At 37.6% G+C, this 16895-nt stretch overlaps 1 protein-coding gene across 1 annotated transcript in view; it reads right to left on the bottom strand.

Moving 5' to 3' along the window:
* Positions 1-14908, bottom strand: part of TRPA1 (transient receptor potential cation channel subfamily A member 1) — a 37499-nt gene extending 22591 nt beyond the window's left edge. Inside the window, exons 1-8 of the mRNA XM_026115147.2 lie at positions 14688-14908; positions 12016-12178; positions 10204-10379; positions 8291-8398; positions 7277-7385; positions 6839-6984; positions 5369-5505; positions 2970-3018 (exon numbers count right to left, since the gene is read on the bottom strand). Of these exons, the coding sequence (XP_025970932.1) occupies positions 2970-3018; positions 5369-5505; positions 6839-6984; positions 7277-7385; positions 8291-8398; positions 10204-10379; positions 12016-12178; positions 14688-14807 (1008 nt within the window). The 5' untranslated portion in view covers positions 14808-14908. The remainder of the gene's footprint in view (positions 1-2969; positions 3019-5368; positions 5506-6838; positions 6985-7276; positions 7386-8290; positions 8399-10203; positions 10380-12015; positions 12179-14687) is intronic.
* Between the last annotated feature and the right edge of the window lie 1987 nt (positions 14909-16895).

Genomic DNA, 16895 nt, shown 5'->3' with positions numbered 1-16895 from the left:
CCAGAAATTCAGCTGTAAGACAAACTGGATGAGGTTATCAAAGTATACAACAAATTCTGTTTTATTTCACATGATATCCAAAGATCATTGAAAAGTCAATGGAAGTTTTTCCATTAACCAGAATGACATCTGGGTCGAGCTCTAAATCAAAACGGAATTAACTACACTCATGATCAATATTTACTTTCTAGGATAATAAAACCTGTAATATAGTAATAAGAAATACGCAATAAATGCTCAATGATTACTTCACCATAGAGAACAGGAAGCTTCAAATGTACGCTGATTAAATGTTTGAGTGTAACCCACACAGCATCTTCTCCCCACTTACTCTTCTACAAAGTTAGCCATTCTCTGAAAAACGTTCTTATTCATCAAAAGAACAAATAGGGACCTTTTTATCCAAGTGGCTCTTTCATTTCAGTGAACATAGGGGCAGCAATTTACAGCTAATAAAATGTAATATAGTCACTTTCTCTCTAGCTAATATTGTTGAGCCCTCAGCAAAATGAATTCAGCAGCATTCATCATGTATTTAGCACAATAAGAAGTATCTCATATATTGACACAAATAATTATGATATGGCTGAGTTAACAATTTATAAGTTTAGCTTCTGAACTTCTTTTACTTTTCATTTATACACTAATATATGTGTTAAACACAAATGAATAGACATATAAATATGATATACAAAAACTTTAAATATCCATTAGTATTTATACCAATTGAATCTTCTGTTTTGTTTTTAATGAAAAAGAAGGAACACAAAAAAGGAAAAAAAAGGACATTCGAAAAGAGACAAAAAATGTGTAAAAGTACCACTTAATTACTTTGAAGAAGCACATTTCAAGAGAATATACGAACAGAAACAACCTTTAAGAGAAATAAACTCAGGAAGTACCAGACATCTCAATGCTTAATTGTCCAGTACACAAAAAAATTACTAAAAGATCCAAAGAAATAGCTAAGATACTAGCTAAACTGTAAGACCCTTCTGATTTTCCTGTCTTAACTCTTTTTCAAATTACATACACACTGTGTACATGACTTGCAAATACAGTCGCATCACTTGCGTGCACAGACCAGACACTATGTACATAAATGGCAAATGTGGCAAAGGCCACAGTGGCATTATTTGATAATGTCATTGTGTTTAAAATGCTCAGTTTGCATACCAAATTACAAATAAATTTTTTTAAAATTTTGTCATATTTAAAAGTTGGAATATTGATCTAGGTTTTCATCTTTTTCCCTTTTTTAAGGCTTCAGTTCACCTAGTTGACAAATATTGAAAGACACAGCTGTACATGTCATTGAAACAACAGCATGTACTCAGTGCAATGCTATGGGGAGGCCAAATGCAACATAATGAAACAATGTACAAGAAATATCTGTACCATTTGATTCTCTGATTCTGTGTAGCACATTCATCTATATCTTACAAAAATGGTGTAATTTAGACATAAATAGCATACACTGTTTGCCTGGACAATATGTTTTAGCATGGATAATCTTTATTTATTATCCAGAAGAGCTAGATGTAACAGTGCATCCGTTTAGAACAATTTTTATTTTCAAACATGAAAAGTGCCAAATATAAGAAAATAAGAAATTATTTATGAGGTAATGTGCATCAAATGTGGATATTTAAAGCATAAAATAAATATATTTTGTCCTTAATTAAAACCAGAAAGCCATTCTGAACTGAAATTTGCCATTCTTTTTGAGCAGTAAAACCAGTGCCACGCAATTGTCTCTATCCACCTTTCCCTTTTCACTCTCAAGTATACCACAGCACAGGCGATGCCTAGTGATCTTGCCAGGAGTCTGAGAGAGGAGGCAGCACCGGTAGCATGTGCTGCATCCCCTTAACTCTGACTGCCATATTTTGATCCATTCCCAGACAGGTCAAATAAAAACAGTCCTGAAGTCTCAAACCGACATACTTTGCATGGAAAGTCAAACAAACCTTCAGCACGGGTTCTCTTCTATGAAAGCGGCCAAAATCGTTAAACACTAAAGGAATACCAGATTGTTCTTAGCAAATGGATCATTAAATATTTCCCTCTAATAGTTTGTGCACACAAGCCTCCACATGCAAAAACTAGTGTCTGTATTTCTCAGGTAGTAACTTCCGTAGACAGGTTATTTTTTCAGACAAGTTTCAGCAGTCAAACATCACCAGCTAACATTTGGTAATGCATTAAAAATATGCACATCTAGTAAATCCAATCCCTTTAACAGAATTCCTTAGAAAAGCAAAATTTTATGTAGCAGAGAACATTTCTAACACTGCTGGCAAGAAATTAAGTAAAAACCTCGGCTGACATAAAATGCAAAAGTTCCATTGGCTTTTGAAATTTTCCTCAGCAGTGTACACCCTCAGAGCGGGGCATATAATGATTATATGGGCCTTTTTAACTGGGGCTAATGCACACTTTCAGCACAGCCAGCAGCATCCCAAGTTACATTTTTTCTCTTTTTCCCCTCATAATTATTCAATGAAGAAAGATAACTGAACCATACTCAGAATAAAAGATACCTCTAGATCAGGCACAAACCTCAATATATGGCTATGTGACCCAGAACAACCGTATGTACATACATTAGAGAGATTATGTCTTTCTGGGAAAAGCAGATTAAATTCAATGCATGTTTAATGCTCATTTCATTTACATAGTTCATATTCTAAATCTGAGGATAACTGAACCAGTTTGCCATATCTGATAAAAAGATGTTTACAAAACCTTTTTCAATAACTAAAATAAAACCAAAAATGCAGGTTTTCATCCTTGGTAACTGTCAGGTGCTATCATGGAGCCAAAACTACCACTGTAATTATATATTTTTACATATATCTAATAACCTATACCTGAGAAAACATACTCCTTTATGAATTTCTCTATGCAGACCTGTAGGAATAGATAGCAATAATCTCTATAAACATGTTGCTTGATTAAATACTTACCATTGAAATCAAATACTCTGCCAGTTCATAATGATCAAACAACGCTGTCCTGTGGGGAAAAATGCAAAAATATAGTAACATTAGAACAGACAATGAAGTTTCAAAGTAAAGGGTAACATTTTTTCCAATTGCTGCATTTGTAGCATTTTCAAGTAAATATCTTTTTAATAAAGAAATAGAGTGAGATACCTCACCACATAATTCCTTTTAATAAATTATTGTTTCTACTTTTGTTATGGATTTTTTTTAAAACTACGCTCAATTCAATTAATACATTAAAAACTGTGGGAAACAAAGACCTGATTGGTCAAGTCAACAGGCATTTTAGCATCGATTTTTAACAGAACCATTCATTTTTCATGTCAGATCTCTTGCTGTACCACACAAGTCAATACAGAATTCCACAAGCTTCAGACTCAATTTGTTCCATGCAGACCTAGAGCCTCAAATCAATTTAATTGATCCAATCATCCAAAAAAACCACTAGCTTACTACATACTTTCCTAGAGCAAGGGATAAAATTGTAATAACTCAGCTAAATGTGTATCAGACTGTGACAGGAAATTCTACTCCAAAAATACGAAAAAAAATCATACACCACCTGATATAAATGGTGGTGACATTTATTAATTTACCAAAAATATTCTAAAGCTATCTACACACATGAAAAATTCTCAAGTTTTATCCTACAGTAAGAGATTATGTATTATAGAAAAAAATCAAAGCAGGAATTATTGCACTATTAATACAGACATTCTAAATGTTTTAAAAAGTCAGACCTCTACTAAATATTTTTACTCAAATACCTGTTCTCTTAAGTTTTGACAATGAAGTCCACAACGAGCAACACGGAAGGACATTTCCAAGGTTATACTGTATCTCAAAGATAGCGCTTCCTTTAGCATGATAGGAGGTAATAACACAGCATATACTATAGTTAGAAGCAATTATTCAAAAGATGGTCTTTAATAATAATGTCATGGTTCCAAATGGGTAGAAACACCTCCATTATTTATAGTAGACCTCTCCAGTCAGGCATAAATATTGAATGCTTCACACACACCCAAAAGAACTTCCAAAGTGTCTGAACAGAGAGCAAAAGCATTTTATAAAATACTCAGATGGAAACACGACAGTAGGAATGTGACTGAATCATGTCCGGCCTATCAGCTCTTTCACTGTTCTCACCAAGTTAAAGTTCCTCTTTAGTTTAATTATATTCTGAGATTCAGAAGACTTTCTGACAATTCCTGATACTACTTTTTTTTTCTGTTTCACAGACACAAGGAGCAAAAGAGTATCATACATTATTGTCCAGAACTTTGTCCTAGGACAGTCATTCCCACAGTTATGATGGCCAGCTATCTTTACTTACTTAGCTTACTTAGCTATCTAGCTTACTACTAGCAAGTAGTAAGGCTACAATGTGTTTGCACAATTTTCTTTGGTGTTTTGTCATCACTTTGTCTTCAATAGTGTTTTATCACTGTAACATTTCCAAACGCACCCAATCTTTATCTTCACTTTACAACACACTCTGCTTCAAACTTCTTCATTTATCTATAAATTATTCCACTTTATGCCCACTATCCAAAGAACAATCATGTCTAGTGTCTCCAACTTTCTACCATTTATTTCATATTGTAAAACTCCTTGTAGAGTAACAATATTAAATTATTCCACTCTATTTAAATACACTGAGATATATCTTTCTTGCAAAAAATCACGGATGGTGAGATAAACTATATTCCATAAAGTTGGCAGTCAGCGCATTTAGCTAAGCACCTTTCTCTTACACAAGACTAGGGTGACTCTTCCACAGTTTTGTGCTCTGATTTCAATAGATACCAAGGTTGTTACACACACAAAGAGCCATTTGCAGCTTTGCAGTCATAGTGAACTGTACTATCAACTACCTTCACCTGCTCAGGTACTGGATGTTTTTTTTTGGAAAAAAACCAAGATTACTGTTGATATTCTTTTCCTTTCATTTGCTGGAGAATATAAGCCTGATTAGGTGAGGTTTAATGTCCAGCTCTGAAGCTGTTAACAGATCCAGAAACTGATTCACCTATTAATTCTATACTGGATTAAATTTTCAGTAGAAACTGTCAGTGATTCCTAGGCATGGTTCTGAGATAACCGGATCATATAATTTTGATTTTTATCTCAGCACAAAATCTTTAACATTTTGACCAAATTAGTCTCCCTCACATGTTACTAAAATCGTCTCCCACACCGTAGAGAAGTTCCAAAACATGTGGAGGGTCTTCCAACTTTTATCTACCTTGTATAAGTATCCTGTATATAGTATAACTGGATGCTGTCAAAACAGTGAGACTAATTAAGAATATCCTGGCTCACAACTCATAAAAAAATCTGGTAGAACAGCCTCCTACCTGTGAAGCAATGTTTCCTTATTCCCATCTACAGCATCAATAATAGATTCCTCACCAGCATAGGATGACATCATTAACTTTACAATCTCAGTTGCTCCTTGAGTGGCAGCAAAATGTAGTGCAGTGCATTTTTCATTCTGTGCATGGAATAATAAGACAACATTTGAACTCAGCCTAAGCCCCAACCTGTTAAATATGCTAGTGATCTAGTCCAGGATTCCTAGTTACCTAAACTCCTATGCAAGCTTTAGCCTTTAACTAAAGAAGCAAAACTCCAAAGAGATCTTAAAGACCAGGAAAGACTGAAGAGATATTTTTAAGGGTCAGTACAAACCTCCTTACTATTCTGTGCCAGCCCCCTAAGATATGAGATAATGACAGTTGTAACAATTTTTTGTAGTTGAATTAATAAGCAGCCACACACAGCACCCTTAAATACATCCAGTGAAGCAAAGGAAAATTGCAGAAAGCCGTAAGTAGACTAGCACAAATGAATAAACAAATAAATGCACCTCTCAAATACATAAAATGTGCTATTTTTGGTGTTTCTGACTGGATTAGATGTCTTCCTTAAATACGATTTTTAGCTAGATAGGACAAACTAGCTTTGATACATGCCTAAGGGTTTTTATCCTTGTCCATTTCCTAGCAGGAAGGTTTCACTGAATGCATTGGAATGGGATTTTTCACAGTGCCATGAGCATTCTCAAAATTGTCAGTTGTCTTACCAGAATTGTCAGCACAAACCACCCCATTTAAATGCTATGTGTTCAAAGTATTGAACAAATAAAAGAGGGCTATACCATGCTCATCTTTCTCTCATAAGTTGAATTCAATCTTGCAAATAATTTGATTAATGTCTGAGATATTTTCAGAAATGTTTATTCATCATGAAGCTGGGAGAAGGCCCTTAGATCAAACTGAGCAGAAGTATCGCAAATTCATTCTTTGCATACAAAGAAGATACTGTACAGGAAAGGGAGAGACTGAGGATAAACGAGAATGATGAGAAAGGGTCAGACCACAGGTCTAGCCATCTTCACATCCCATTTCTAACAATGAATGATAGCAGGTGCATAGTAAACAGTTTGTGAGCAAGGTGAGCACACAGCAATACTTCTCCATATTGCTCTCCCAGCCTCCATCTATTTATGACTTAAGGACTACCTGAGCCACAGAGTACATCTTTGTATCTAGTAGACGTAGATGGATTTTTCTTTCATTCATTTTCTCAATTGCTTTTTGAACCCATGCAAGCTTTACACACCCTCAACATCCTGTGTAGCTTATGTAAAGAAACTTGCCATTTTGTCTGTTTTGAATTAGGCACATTTCCATTTGCTGCTCCATTTTTTTTCATTAGAAGAGAAAATGAGCAACAATTATCTATCCATCATTTCCCTATCATGTGGTGTTTTAGAGAAATCTACATTATATCAAAATTATGTTTCACTCTGTTGCCCATTTTACCTGTTTTAGATCAATTTGGGCTCCAAATTCAATGCACATTTTAATCATTTCCAAGTCTCCACTTTGAACTGCCAAATGGAGGGGACTGCACTTCCCATTATTGGTAAAATTGATGTGAGTTTTAGCAGAGTGACCTAATTCTTCACCTGAGAGATGAAACAAAATGTAAAATTTTAAGTGAGAATGAGGTAACATAAGATATCAAGGTTTTAAAAAACAGGTATATTAACTTAGGAATAATATTTCCTCCCTCAATATAAGAACATTTCACACCTATCATTAAACAATGACGGGTAGAGTAATTTTGCCCAAGGGAATAACTGCATTAACATCTTCTAAGTTCAGTCCTGTGTAAGTTCTTTAAGAGGTAAAGCATTAAACTGGCAATGTTATTAGAAATAATAAATCTCATCAACTGATTTGGAACAAATTATTTACCTTTTTTTAAGAGGATTTCCATACATGTTTTTGCACCTGAAAATGCAGCTGCATGGATAGGCATACATCCTGTTTTGTTTGGTTTACATATTTTCCCTCCATTTTCAATCTGAAAAATAATGATTAGATATGGCTTAATGTCATACAGAAAATTCTGAATAATGAACCCATTGTCACAGATAAAGTCTCTATTGTCTCCTTTTTAATAAAATTCTATATACATTGTGAAGTTTATATTCAAACATCTCTTGGTATGTGTGTGTGTATATGTATATATATGTATATATGTGTGTTTCCTGATGACCTTCAAAATTAGTTTGAATAAGCTGTTTTCTGTTTGCTGCTAAGCTACAATTACATTTACTCTCCAAAGATTAAAGTTTATTAGTAACCTTGAAAATAATCACTTGAATCATAAACACCTTTTTCCACAATGCAGGCAAGACCAACAAACAAGTAAAGGAGCTCAAGTATCGCTGATTTTTTCCTACAGTTTTCTAAACTACAAAATATTAAATCTCATTTTTGCAAAATATCTTTCTGAAAATATATACACCTCAGAAATCCCAGAATATATTTAAGAGTTGCTAGCACTGTTTTTTCAAACAGCTCCTAAGCATTTCATTGACAAGTTTTCTTCATGCTGCTTTGGAAGCATGTAAGTGAAAGCATAAATAAAGAATGGCACAGAGGAAGATAAAACACTTTGTATTTCAGAAAAAATGTTCTTTTTTGAGCTTTAAATCATGATTTTTTTCCCCAAGAGACGCTCCCTTTATACAATGGACAGTGATGCTATAAGGGTGACCACTAAACATTTATTTGCAGTACAGACATCTCATGAAATAAAAAGCAGCATACATATACACAAACCTATGTAAAGTACTTTGAGTATTAAGCCCTTGATTTGCGTGTAAGTTTCCTCCACTAAACAAAGACAGAATACAGGCACAGAATAACATTGCATCAAGATAAACAGAGTCACATTGAAAGACAATGGATCATTATACCTACCAGGAGTGTCAGTGCTTCAGGATTATCCTTGTAACATGCTACAATTATAGGTGTATTGCCTGCTTCGCCTTCCAAATTAACATCTGTACTGCTATGCTGGACTAAAATCTAGATGTTTAAAATAACATTCAGTCAACCATAAGCCAAACACGACAACAAAAGCTTGTTCCGTTACTTCTGTTGTTTATCACACATAGTGCTCTTATCATGACTTGTTCTATTTGCATGCCAACAGCCCACACAAAGCAAAGGCAGAGGAGGGATAAAATCAGGGAGAATGTAAAAATATGCAGGGGAAAAACGCAGGCAAGAATAGACAAAGGAAAACATATTTCTTTATGGCAGAAGGCTGGATAGCTAGGATAAGCCTGTGTTAACTGCAAAGTGTCTTAAAGTTTTATTTAACAAATTCCTCAGCACTAGGACAAAAACTTTTCTGTAGTTGATTGCATTTGGGGATTTTGTTTGTTATAATGTATTGCAGTATTTTGTATTTCCTAGAAAACATTAATGTTGTAGATCCTTCTCAACTAGGCATCTACTGGACAGTTGTATGAAATCATGGGAAACTAGACTAAATGAAAACAGGGACCCTTCCAGTCTTGTATTCCTAATCCGATCCCTGTGTTTACAGCTAACACTGAGCTACCAGTGTTGCCAAGTATCTCCGTAATTGCTTCCAGTGTACTTTTGAGAAGTAAGGGATTATGGAAATAATCACACCACCACACGTTTATTCCTCTATCTAGATATTTATTCATTTAATTCTGTTTCAGAAATTCCAAGGAATTTTTGTGCACTGGAGAAACTGGCACATTTTAATCACTCTTGGGCAATTTGACAATGGAAACCAAAGGAGAATTAGGTTGAATAAACAACATAGTGAGGAAGAAATGAGAAATGAGAGCATATATTTTGTCAAGAGCAGAGCTCTGAAATAATCCAAATGCAGAGCTCATTACCAACAGCATTTTCAAAATCTTGTATTTCAGGTTTTATAATTTTACTATTCTAAAATGACAGTAAATATAGACTTGGTAAGAGATGTGAGGACCATGAGATCTTTTAGTGCTGGCAGTCTCTAAAAGAATTTTAAATTTTGAATACAGAGATATCTTATTCCTTCTTGTGTTTGGATGTACTAGAAAAATGCACAAATTTAAAGTGAAAAATTAGCTGCTGTGGTGTGAAGGTTGTATTAACCTAGCAAATTCAAGAATTTTACAAATTCTAAAATGCTAGACAGCTACTTAAGCTGGAGTGCAAACACTCCTATTATGCTTGGTCAGATGATGAAAAAATACTTTGTTTAAAATTTCAATGCTTCTTCTATTTTACAAATTTCAAAATATACACCTTAGTAATAATTTCTTCACAACAAACTTTTGCAATCTTTAATTGAATAATAGCAGAACCAAAGCAGCAAAGTTATTAAAATGTTGGTTTTAGGAACTGTGCTTTCTGATTAAAATCCACTAAAATAAATTTAAAAAAATACTAGTTTCACAAATATTTTTGATAGTTCTGTGACTCTCTATGCAATTCTCAATAAAAACTTCCAGAACATAAACATTTAAAATACAATGTCTACTGGAAATTTTATTGTTAAAAATAATCTTTTTCGAAAAGTCATTGTGTTTGCAAAATTTAAAAAGAATCTCAGTCAAACATAATTAGGACTACTACAATAGCACACCTATCAATATATACATTAGTAAGTTACTTCTTATTTGCTAAGCTGAGAGCATACCAACCTCTCTATAAGCACCGTATGTCACACATCCTGCTTACTAAACAAAGCATGTGAGGAACTACACCCAAGATACTGCATATATAAACAAGTTCTTGGTGTTCTGCATACAGCTGTTGAGCTACTTATCAAGTCTGTTTACTTATGTGAACTTTAGACTTACTTTAACAATTTCATTATGCAGGGACTGCACAGCCATATGCAAAGGTGCCATCATATTGGAGTTGAGAATATTTGGATTGGCTCCTCTACTGAGAAGTAAACTAACACTTTCAACCTGGTTTTTCTTTGTGGCCCAGTGCAGTGGTGTATTTCCAGAAGAATCCATCACATTTAATACTAGCTCAAAGGAGAGAGAAAAAAAACACAAAGCAAGCTGTCAAATGTTCTGATCATACTGAAAAAACACATTTTTTCAATGGAGGTTTAGCCCTGTATTATTGCATTGCTTAAAGTGAAAAATGATGAGGCCCTACCTGATGCAGCCGAGCTGCATGTGACACACGCTACTATGACAAATTACTTATAGGGCTGAATACACCATATTGTTGAGAGAAAATGAATTTATTAAAATACAGTGATAAGGTTAGGATATACCAAAAAAGTTTTTTATTAGATCTCTCAAATTATAACAGTGGAGAAATCGGAGGGGTACAACACCTGTCTATTTCTTATTCATTGTTTTACACTTCTTTTTTTCCCAGAGTTCCTTGATTTTCCTCTTTCTTTGTCTCTTCTCTTTCACATCTTCTTTGAATTTGCAGCTACTGCTTTATAGGCCATACTGAACAAGTGAGTGTGAATAATTCAAATGAGAGATAATAAATAACTGCAAATTATTAGATGACTAAAGACCAGATCTTTTCTGATTCACTTAGCACCACAGAGGTAAATCAGTACATGTTGACAGAAAACTGGTCTGGTCTATACATATAATTTGAGTTTCAAAATTGGAGATGAACTTCAACAAATACTCTGAAGAATTTAATAAATATATAAACTTAAATAAAATATTTTTCAGCTTGAATAATCTTAAAAATACATTGGCCACCATTCGGTAAAGGATGAGCTTTTTGGAGCCACTGTGTATTTGTCCAGTAGCCCACGTCTATCACTGGAGTTCGTAGGTAGTTTCACAGTGCCAGAAATATTTATTAATAATAGTAACTATTAAATGGCATCTTTTACAGGGAGTGTTTTTCCATCATTCAAGGCCCCATGTTCTCCCACTCCTTCCCTGAGTTTCCTTGGATATGACCAGCCTTATCGGATGTCTACACTTCCCCGCCATTAAGTAAACAAGAGTGAAATGATAGCAACTTTACAAATGCAGTACCTTCTGTGTACCTTGATACTTTCTGTCTTATTTACTTCTGTACGTGTATTCTGCCTTCAGCAGCACCAAACATGTCACCACAGCTTAGCAAATATGTTTCAACTGCATCAAATGTATTACTAATAAATCGAGTTTTTTATTAAATTATCCAAGAATTTTATTAAAACATATCTACAAGAAGAAATATTTCAACTACATAATAAAATTGAATTGACTTAAAAAGATAGAAGTGAGTGATAACATACTTGAATGACAAATACGGGAAACTAAATTACTTCTTACTTATGTTTCCAGTATTTTGAACATACCAAAAATACATAATGTATATAAGGAAGATAAAATGTCAGATGTACTATATTTCAGTAGTCTTCCTTTTCATACTTGAAGACTATAAATCTGAGTCTTCAATTGAATAAAATGTGTTGAATCACTGCATTACACAGAAAAACAGTACTAACATAATAAGGGTGACCCAAAGCATACCTGCGATACTGCAAACTGTTACAGATAGTTTGAACAGTGTTTGACTGTATAAATGTAGGTAACACATATCCAATCTGCTTCAGTCAGGTAACAAACACTTTGATTCTATGAAATATTTTATTTAACAGAATAAGTAAGTTCAATAATATGTATTACCTTCACAGCAAGAATCATCGATGATCATCTGCATTAATTCTAGTTGACCTCCTTCTGCGGCATGATGCAGTGGGGTGGCATTTAATTCATCCACTTTGGTAAGCCCACAACGATTCTTTTTAATGAAGCTCCGCAGTCTACACGCACTTCCATCTGAAATCACCTATTTTGGATACAAATATTCTCAATTTCATATTTTCCTAATAGACAAGATGTTAGTAATATGCTACTGTTTGCTGTTTACCATTCAGTAATTCTCTCTGAATTGTGCAGTTTCATACAGAAGTACACAAATCCTGCTCAAATTGTCAACAGCAAAACTCAGACTGATTCAACTGATTCCAAAGGCACATCCCCAGGTATAGAGCAGAGCAAAACTAACAAAAATGGAAATGATCTAGAATTCTTTATTTTGCCTTCTGCCGTGAGATCAAGATCCTCCCTCCACCACAAGAAATCCAAAGCAAGCAAGCAAGCAAGCAAGCAAGCAAATTTATCACTTACATTTTTATTCCCTCCGCAGCTATGGCCAAGTTAAATGAATTCAGAGAAGAGGAAAAATGAATAATGTTGATAATTTCCTCTTCTAGACCTTTCTACAGAGACTGGTATTACGTGGTGTGCTTTCATGTTCAGCCCTTGGGGTTCTATGATGGTCCAATTTACAGCACTATCCTAAGAGCGTCCCACGGGCTAATCCTCAGCCTGAAACAACCCAGCATCTTCATAGAGTAATGTAACAAAGACCCTGTGACTGCTCAGCCCTCTGACACCTTAATATATCCCTGCTGCTGCACTTTGTGACCTCAGCCCACTACAGAAACCCTTCTCGTTCTTACGCTAGGAAGTTCTCCTAGTCTTTTTATTAGAGCATTTTAAAAACCATAGCTGTTTATGTGGAAGAGAGAGAAAGAGTGATTGCAATGGAATGAGCAGGAATATAAAAATAAGTTATTAAAAAGATCAAAAGGGAATAAAAAAGAAAAATGGTTCAACAAAATTGGGAGAAAAAAACCTCATACTAAAAGTGACACAAACCTTCCCAAAGAGAAATAAGGAAGCAAAGCAAGAAAAAAAGGAAATCCCCCAAATCACTGTTCCCGCCTCAGCTGCCAAAAAAGGAAAACTTTGGTCTCCAGTGAACCCCAAGCCATAAAAATTTGGCAATTTTTGCTTTCATTAAGCAAATAAACATTATAGGGCTGCTCATTCATACACTTAAGCACATGTTTAACTACTTTCAGCTAAACAGTCCCATTGACCTCAGTGAGATTACTCATGTGAATAATGTTACAAATGTGCTTCAATATTTAGAAGACTGGGGCCAAATACATGGGTAGCATCCGTTTCAAAAGAGCGGTCGGAAGCAGCTGACAGAAAACAGGTGATATCATTGCTGAAAGGGTATTTAATGAGTCAATAGTCATAATAATGAGGTCTATTACGTAGACAAAGATCTACACATTCCATACCACCCAAAAGGTATTTAAGAAAACCTTACTGTACAGCCCTATATACATGCACACAGTATTTTTTAATCCTTTTATTCTAACTTGATTTTAATTGTAATTAATTTTAAATGTTTCTATTGATATAAACCACATTCTGCCACTAACTACATTGGAATTTTTTGTAAACATCAAAAAAAAATGTGTCCGAAAGCTTTGCACGATGAGAACTTCTACTAACAACAACAAAAAAGATATTTTAGCAAATACTGCAGTATTTCCTTAGCAAAACAGTAACGGAAGAAATCTGTTAGGTGTTCTCAGTGCCTTTCTTCCACTTCTGGAAAAGCAAAGCAAGCTATTTTAAGCAATAGCAGCTCCTTTGTGTTTTATCTGAATGGTCCGGTAACTGTAGATTAGCCACCAAAGTGACAACCCAGGTTATACAGGGGAGGTGTTGCTCGGAACTACGGCTGGCACAGAAAACAAGACTGGAAAAGACCTCAAGAGGTCATCAAACCCATCCACATACTTCAGCATGTTTGTTTAGTCTGTTCTTAAAAATCTCCGAAGTTACGCAAGCCATTCATTCAACCTCTTCTATTGCTTAATTATTTGTAGTTAAAAAAAAAATCCTAGCGTAAAAATACTTCCTCAGTGTCCGTTCTGATTGTGCCTATATAAATACATCATTTCTGTCCTGTTCCGCACAGAAAGAGGCACAGATTATACCCTTTTTGGCAACAGTTTTGTATTTGTAGGTTGTGGCACTGTTTCCCCTTCTCCTTAGAACAGTTCCAGCTCTTTTAAGCTTTCCTTTTGGGCCATTTTTGCCGGATGCTGGCTCCCTCGCACAGCTCCCTGCAGCTCTCTAGCAGGCCACCTCTCTCCGCAGAGCCGTGCCCGGCAGGGACGGGGGCCCGCCACGGCCGCCGGCCTCGCGCCACCGCCCGCGGCGACCTCGCCGGCTCCTCGCCCGCCATGTGCTCGCGCCCTGGGCGTCCTCGTCCGCACGACGCCACTTGCACGGCAGCTGCGGGCCTGTCTCCCACCCTCCGGCCGCTCTTCCCACCCGCCCTGTCCCAACGGCTTCGCGCGGCGCCCGGCCGCAGCCACCATCTTGTCCCTGCCCGCCGCCTGCCCCCCGCAGGCGACGAGGCTGCCCCTCACACGCGCTCAGGGCCCCCGACGGACGCCCGCGCCGCCCCTCCTCTCGCCACGCACCTTGAAGACGTCCTGCGAGGCGACGGAGGCGGCATCCGCCTCGCAGACGACGCCGTGGTAGGAGCTGGAGGCGGCCGCCTTCTCCCGCGAGCGGCACAGCCTCAGCAGCGACCGCTTCATGGCGCCGGCCCGCGCCGCTCCCCGCGCCCCCTCCGGCTACCTGCGAGGCGAGAGACCCAGTGAAGCCCGGCCGCGGGGCAGCGCCGCGGCGGGAGGCGGGGAAGGGCGGGCAGCCCGCGGCCGGGCGCCGCCCGCCCCCTGCGCGCCGGGCAGCGGCTCCGCGGCGCCGGGGCTGCCGCGCTTGGGCGCGCTTTCATCGCGCGGAGAGAAACCTCCTCCTCCCGCCTGAGAGGGTTTCGGCGGGGGGGAAGCCCAGCGTCGCCACGCCGCCACCGAAAAAATAAAGAAATAAATAAATAAAACACCCTAAGGTGACCACTTGGCGCGTCAGAGCCGTGAACGCCGGCTGGGGCTCGCTGGAGAGCTGCGCGGGTGCCGAAGGCGCCGCTGCCAGTGCGGCTGTTTGGGGACTGCGGGTTTGCCGGGCTCTGTGGCGGTGGGGCGTCGCTGGGGAGCTGTGCGACCGCCTCGGAGCATCGGTAAATGCAAAAAAAAACGACGGTGCGGACAGCTCAACAGCGCAAAAAAAAAAAAAAAAAAAAAAAAAAAAAAAAAAAATGCAGTGCAAATATTCAGCAGCAAACACGTTGCAAATTGTGAGAAGAAAAAATATTCTAGACGTGCTTGGTCCCTTAGGGCAACATTTTTTTTTTTTTTTTTTGCTATACTAGTATGATGAGGGCTGATTTAAACCTGTTTTATAACTTAATTGCCTGAGTTTTCCGCGATGAATTTCTCAGGAGTTATTTTGCATTCAGACAACCTTTGCTGTTGTTGTTTTGTTTCGTTTTGTTTTGTTTTTTTAAGAATTCCTTTTACCAGAAAATTTCTTAAAAACTTAAACTTCCTTCGCGTTACTGAGTATTTCAAAGGGTTAATCACCGTAGCCGCTTTGATTGAGTCAGGCTGGCTGCATCTTCTACGGGGTCATTTGTAATTCAGGAGCTCTGGCAGTTTACTTAGCCGATAAACGCAGCCCCAGCAAAGCCCAGCCCTGCACTCCGACCTCGAGGTAGCGGCCGGGGCAGCTGCGCAGGGAAAGGAGAGGAAAAGGAAGGAAACCCTCCGGGGTGGCGTCGTGCCCGTGTGTTTAGGGCTATCCACCGAGCCAGATGTCGCGTCCCCTCCAGCCTGTTTAATAGCCACCAACTGGCAAGTCGCCATCGCCTTGCGCATCCCTTTTCGAACCCTTTTTTATACTGTCTGTGCCACAGCATCCTGTGGCACTAAGTGCTGTAATTTCACTATGTATTTGTGAAAAAATGCTTCCTTTAAAGCTTTTCCCCACTAATTTCACTTAGTGCTCCCTACCCTTTTTAGTTTGAGAAATATTGAATTGTTCCCCATTTTTTATTCTGGTTAATGTTTTTAATTTCACAAAGTTTTACGACTTCTTTTTGCTTGCTGATGACACCTGGTGCATACAGTTTTCCTTTGTATGGAAACCATTTCATATCTCTCACCATCCTCATCCTGCTACTCTGTCTTTTCCATATTCCTTTCGAAATGGGATGACAACAGCTACATGCAGAAATCAAGATAGATTTATGCAATAGCATAATTGCACGTTCATTTTTTTCTTGATCCCTCTCCTAAATGTCCATGAGTATTTGCCTCTTTGAGTGCCACCGAGCTAAGTCTCCAGAGAATCGTTTACTGCTCCACCACGATCCCTTTCATGAGTGGCGATAGTATAAATAGCACTCATCACCATGCGAGAGTAGTTTCGCTTATGTTTCTCCTGTGTGCCTACCTAGCATTTATCACCATTGAATTTCATTTGACATTTCATTGCTGCATCACCAAATCTTGTGGGATGCCTCTTTAACCTTCCACAGTCAGCTTTATTTTTGGTCATTCTGAATAACTCTGTGACTCCTTCCAGATTGCCAGAATATCTTTACACCATTGATCCCAATGCTGATTTTAAGAGATCCTAAGGAACCTCCCTGCTTTGGAAAGACTGTCCATTTATTCCTTTTCCATATATCATAACCTTTAATCGGATGCAGGAAATCCTTCCTGCCTATCATATGACGGTTTAGTTTCGTTAAGAGGCTCAGAGGAGAGACCTTATTGAAACTTTTT

The sequence above is a fragment of the Dromaius novaehollandiae genome, chromosome 2, assembly GCF_036370855.1.
Source record: "Dromaius novaehollandiae isolate bDroNov1 chromosome 2, bDroNov1.hap1, whole genome shotgun sequence".
NCBI lineage: Eukaryota > Metazoa > Chordata > Aves > Casuariiformes > Dromaiidae > Dromaius > Dromaius novaehollandiae.
This window is presented reverse-complemented; position numbering and strand designations above follow the sequence as displayed.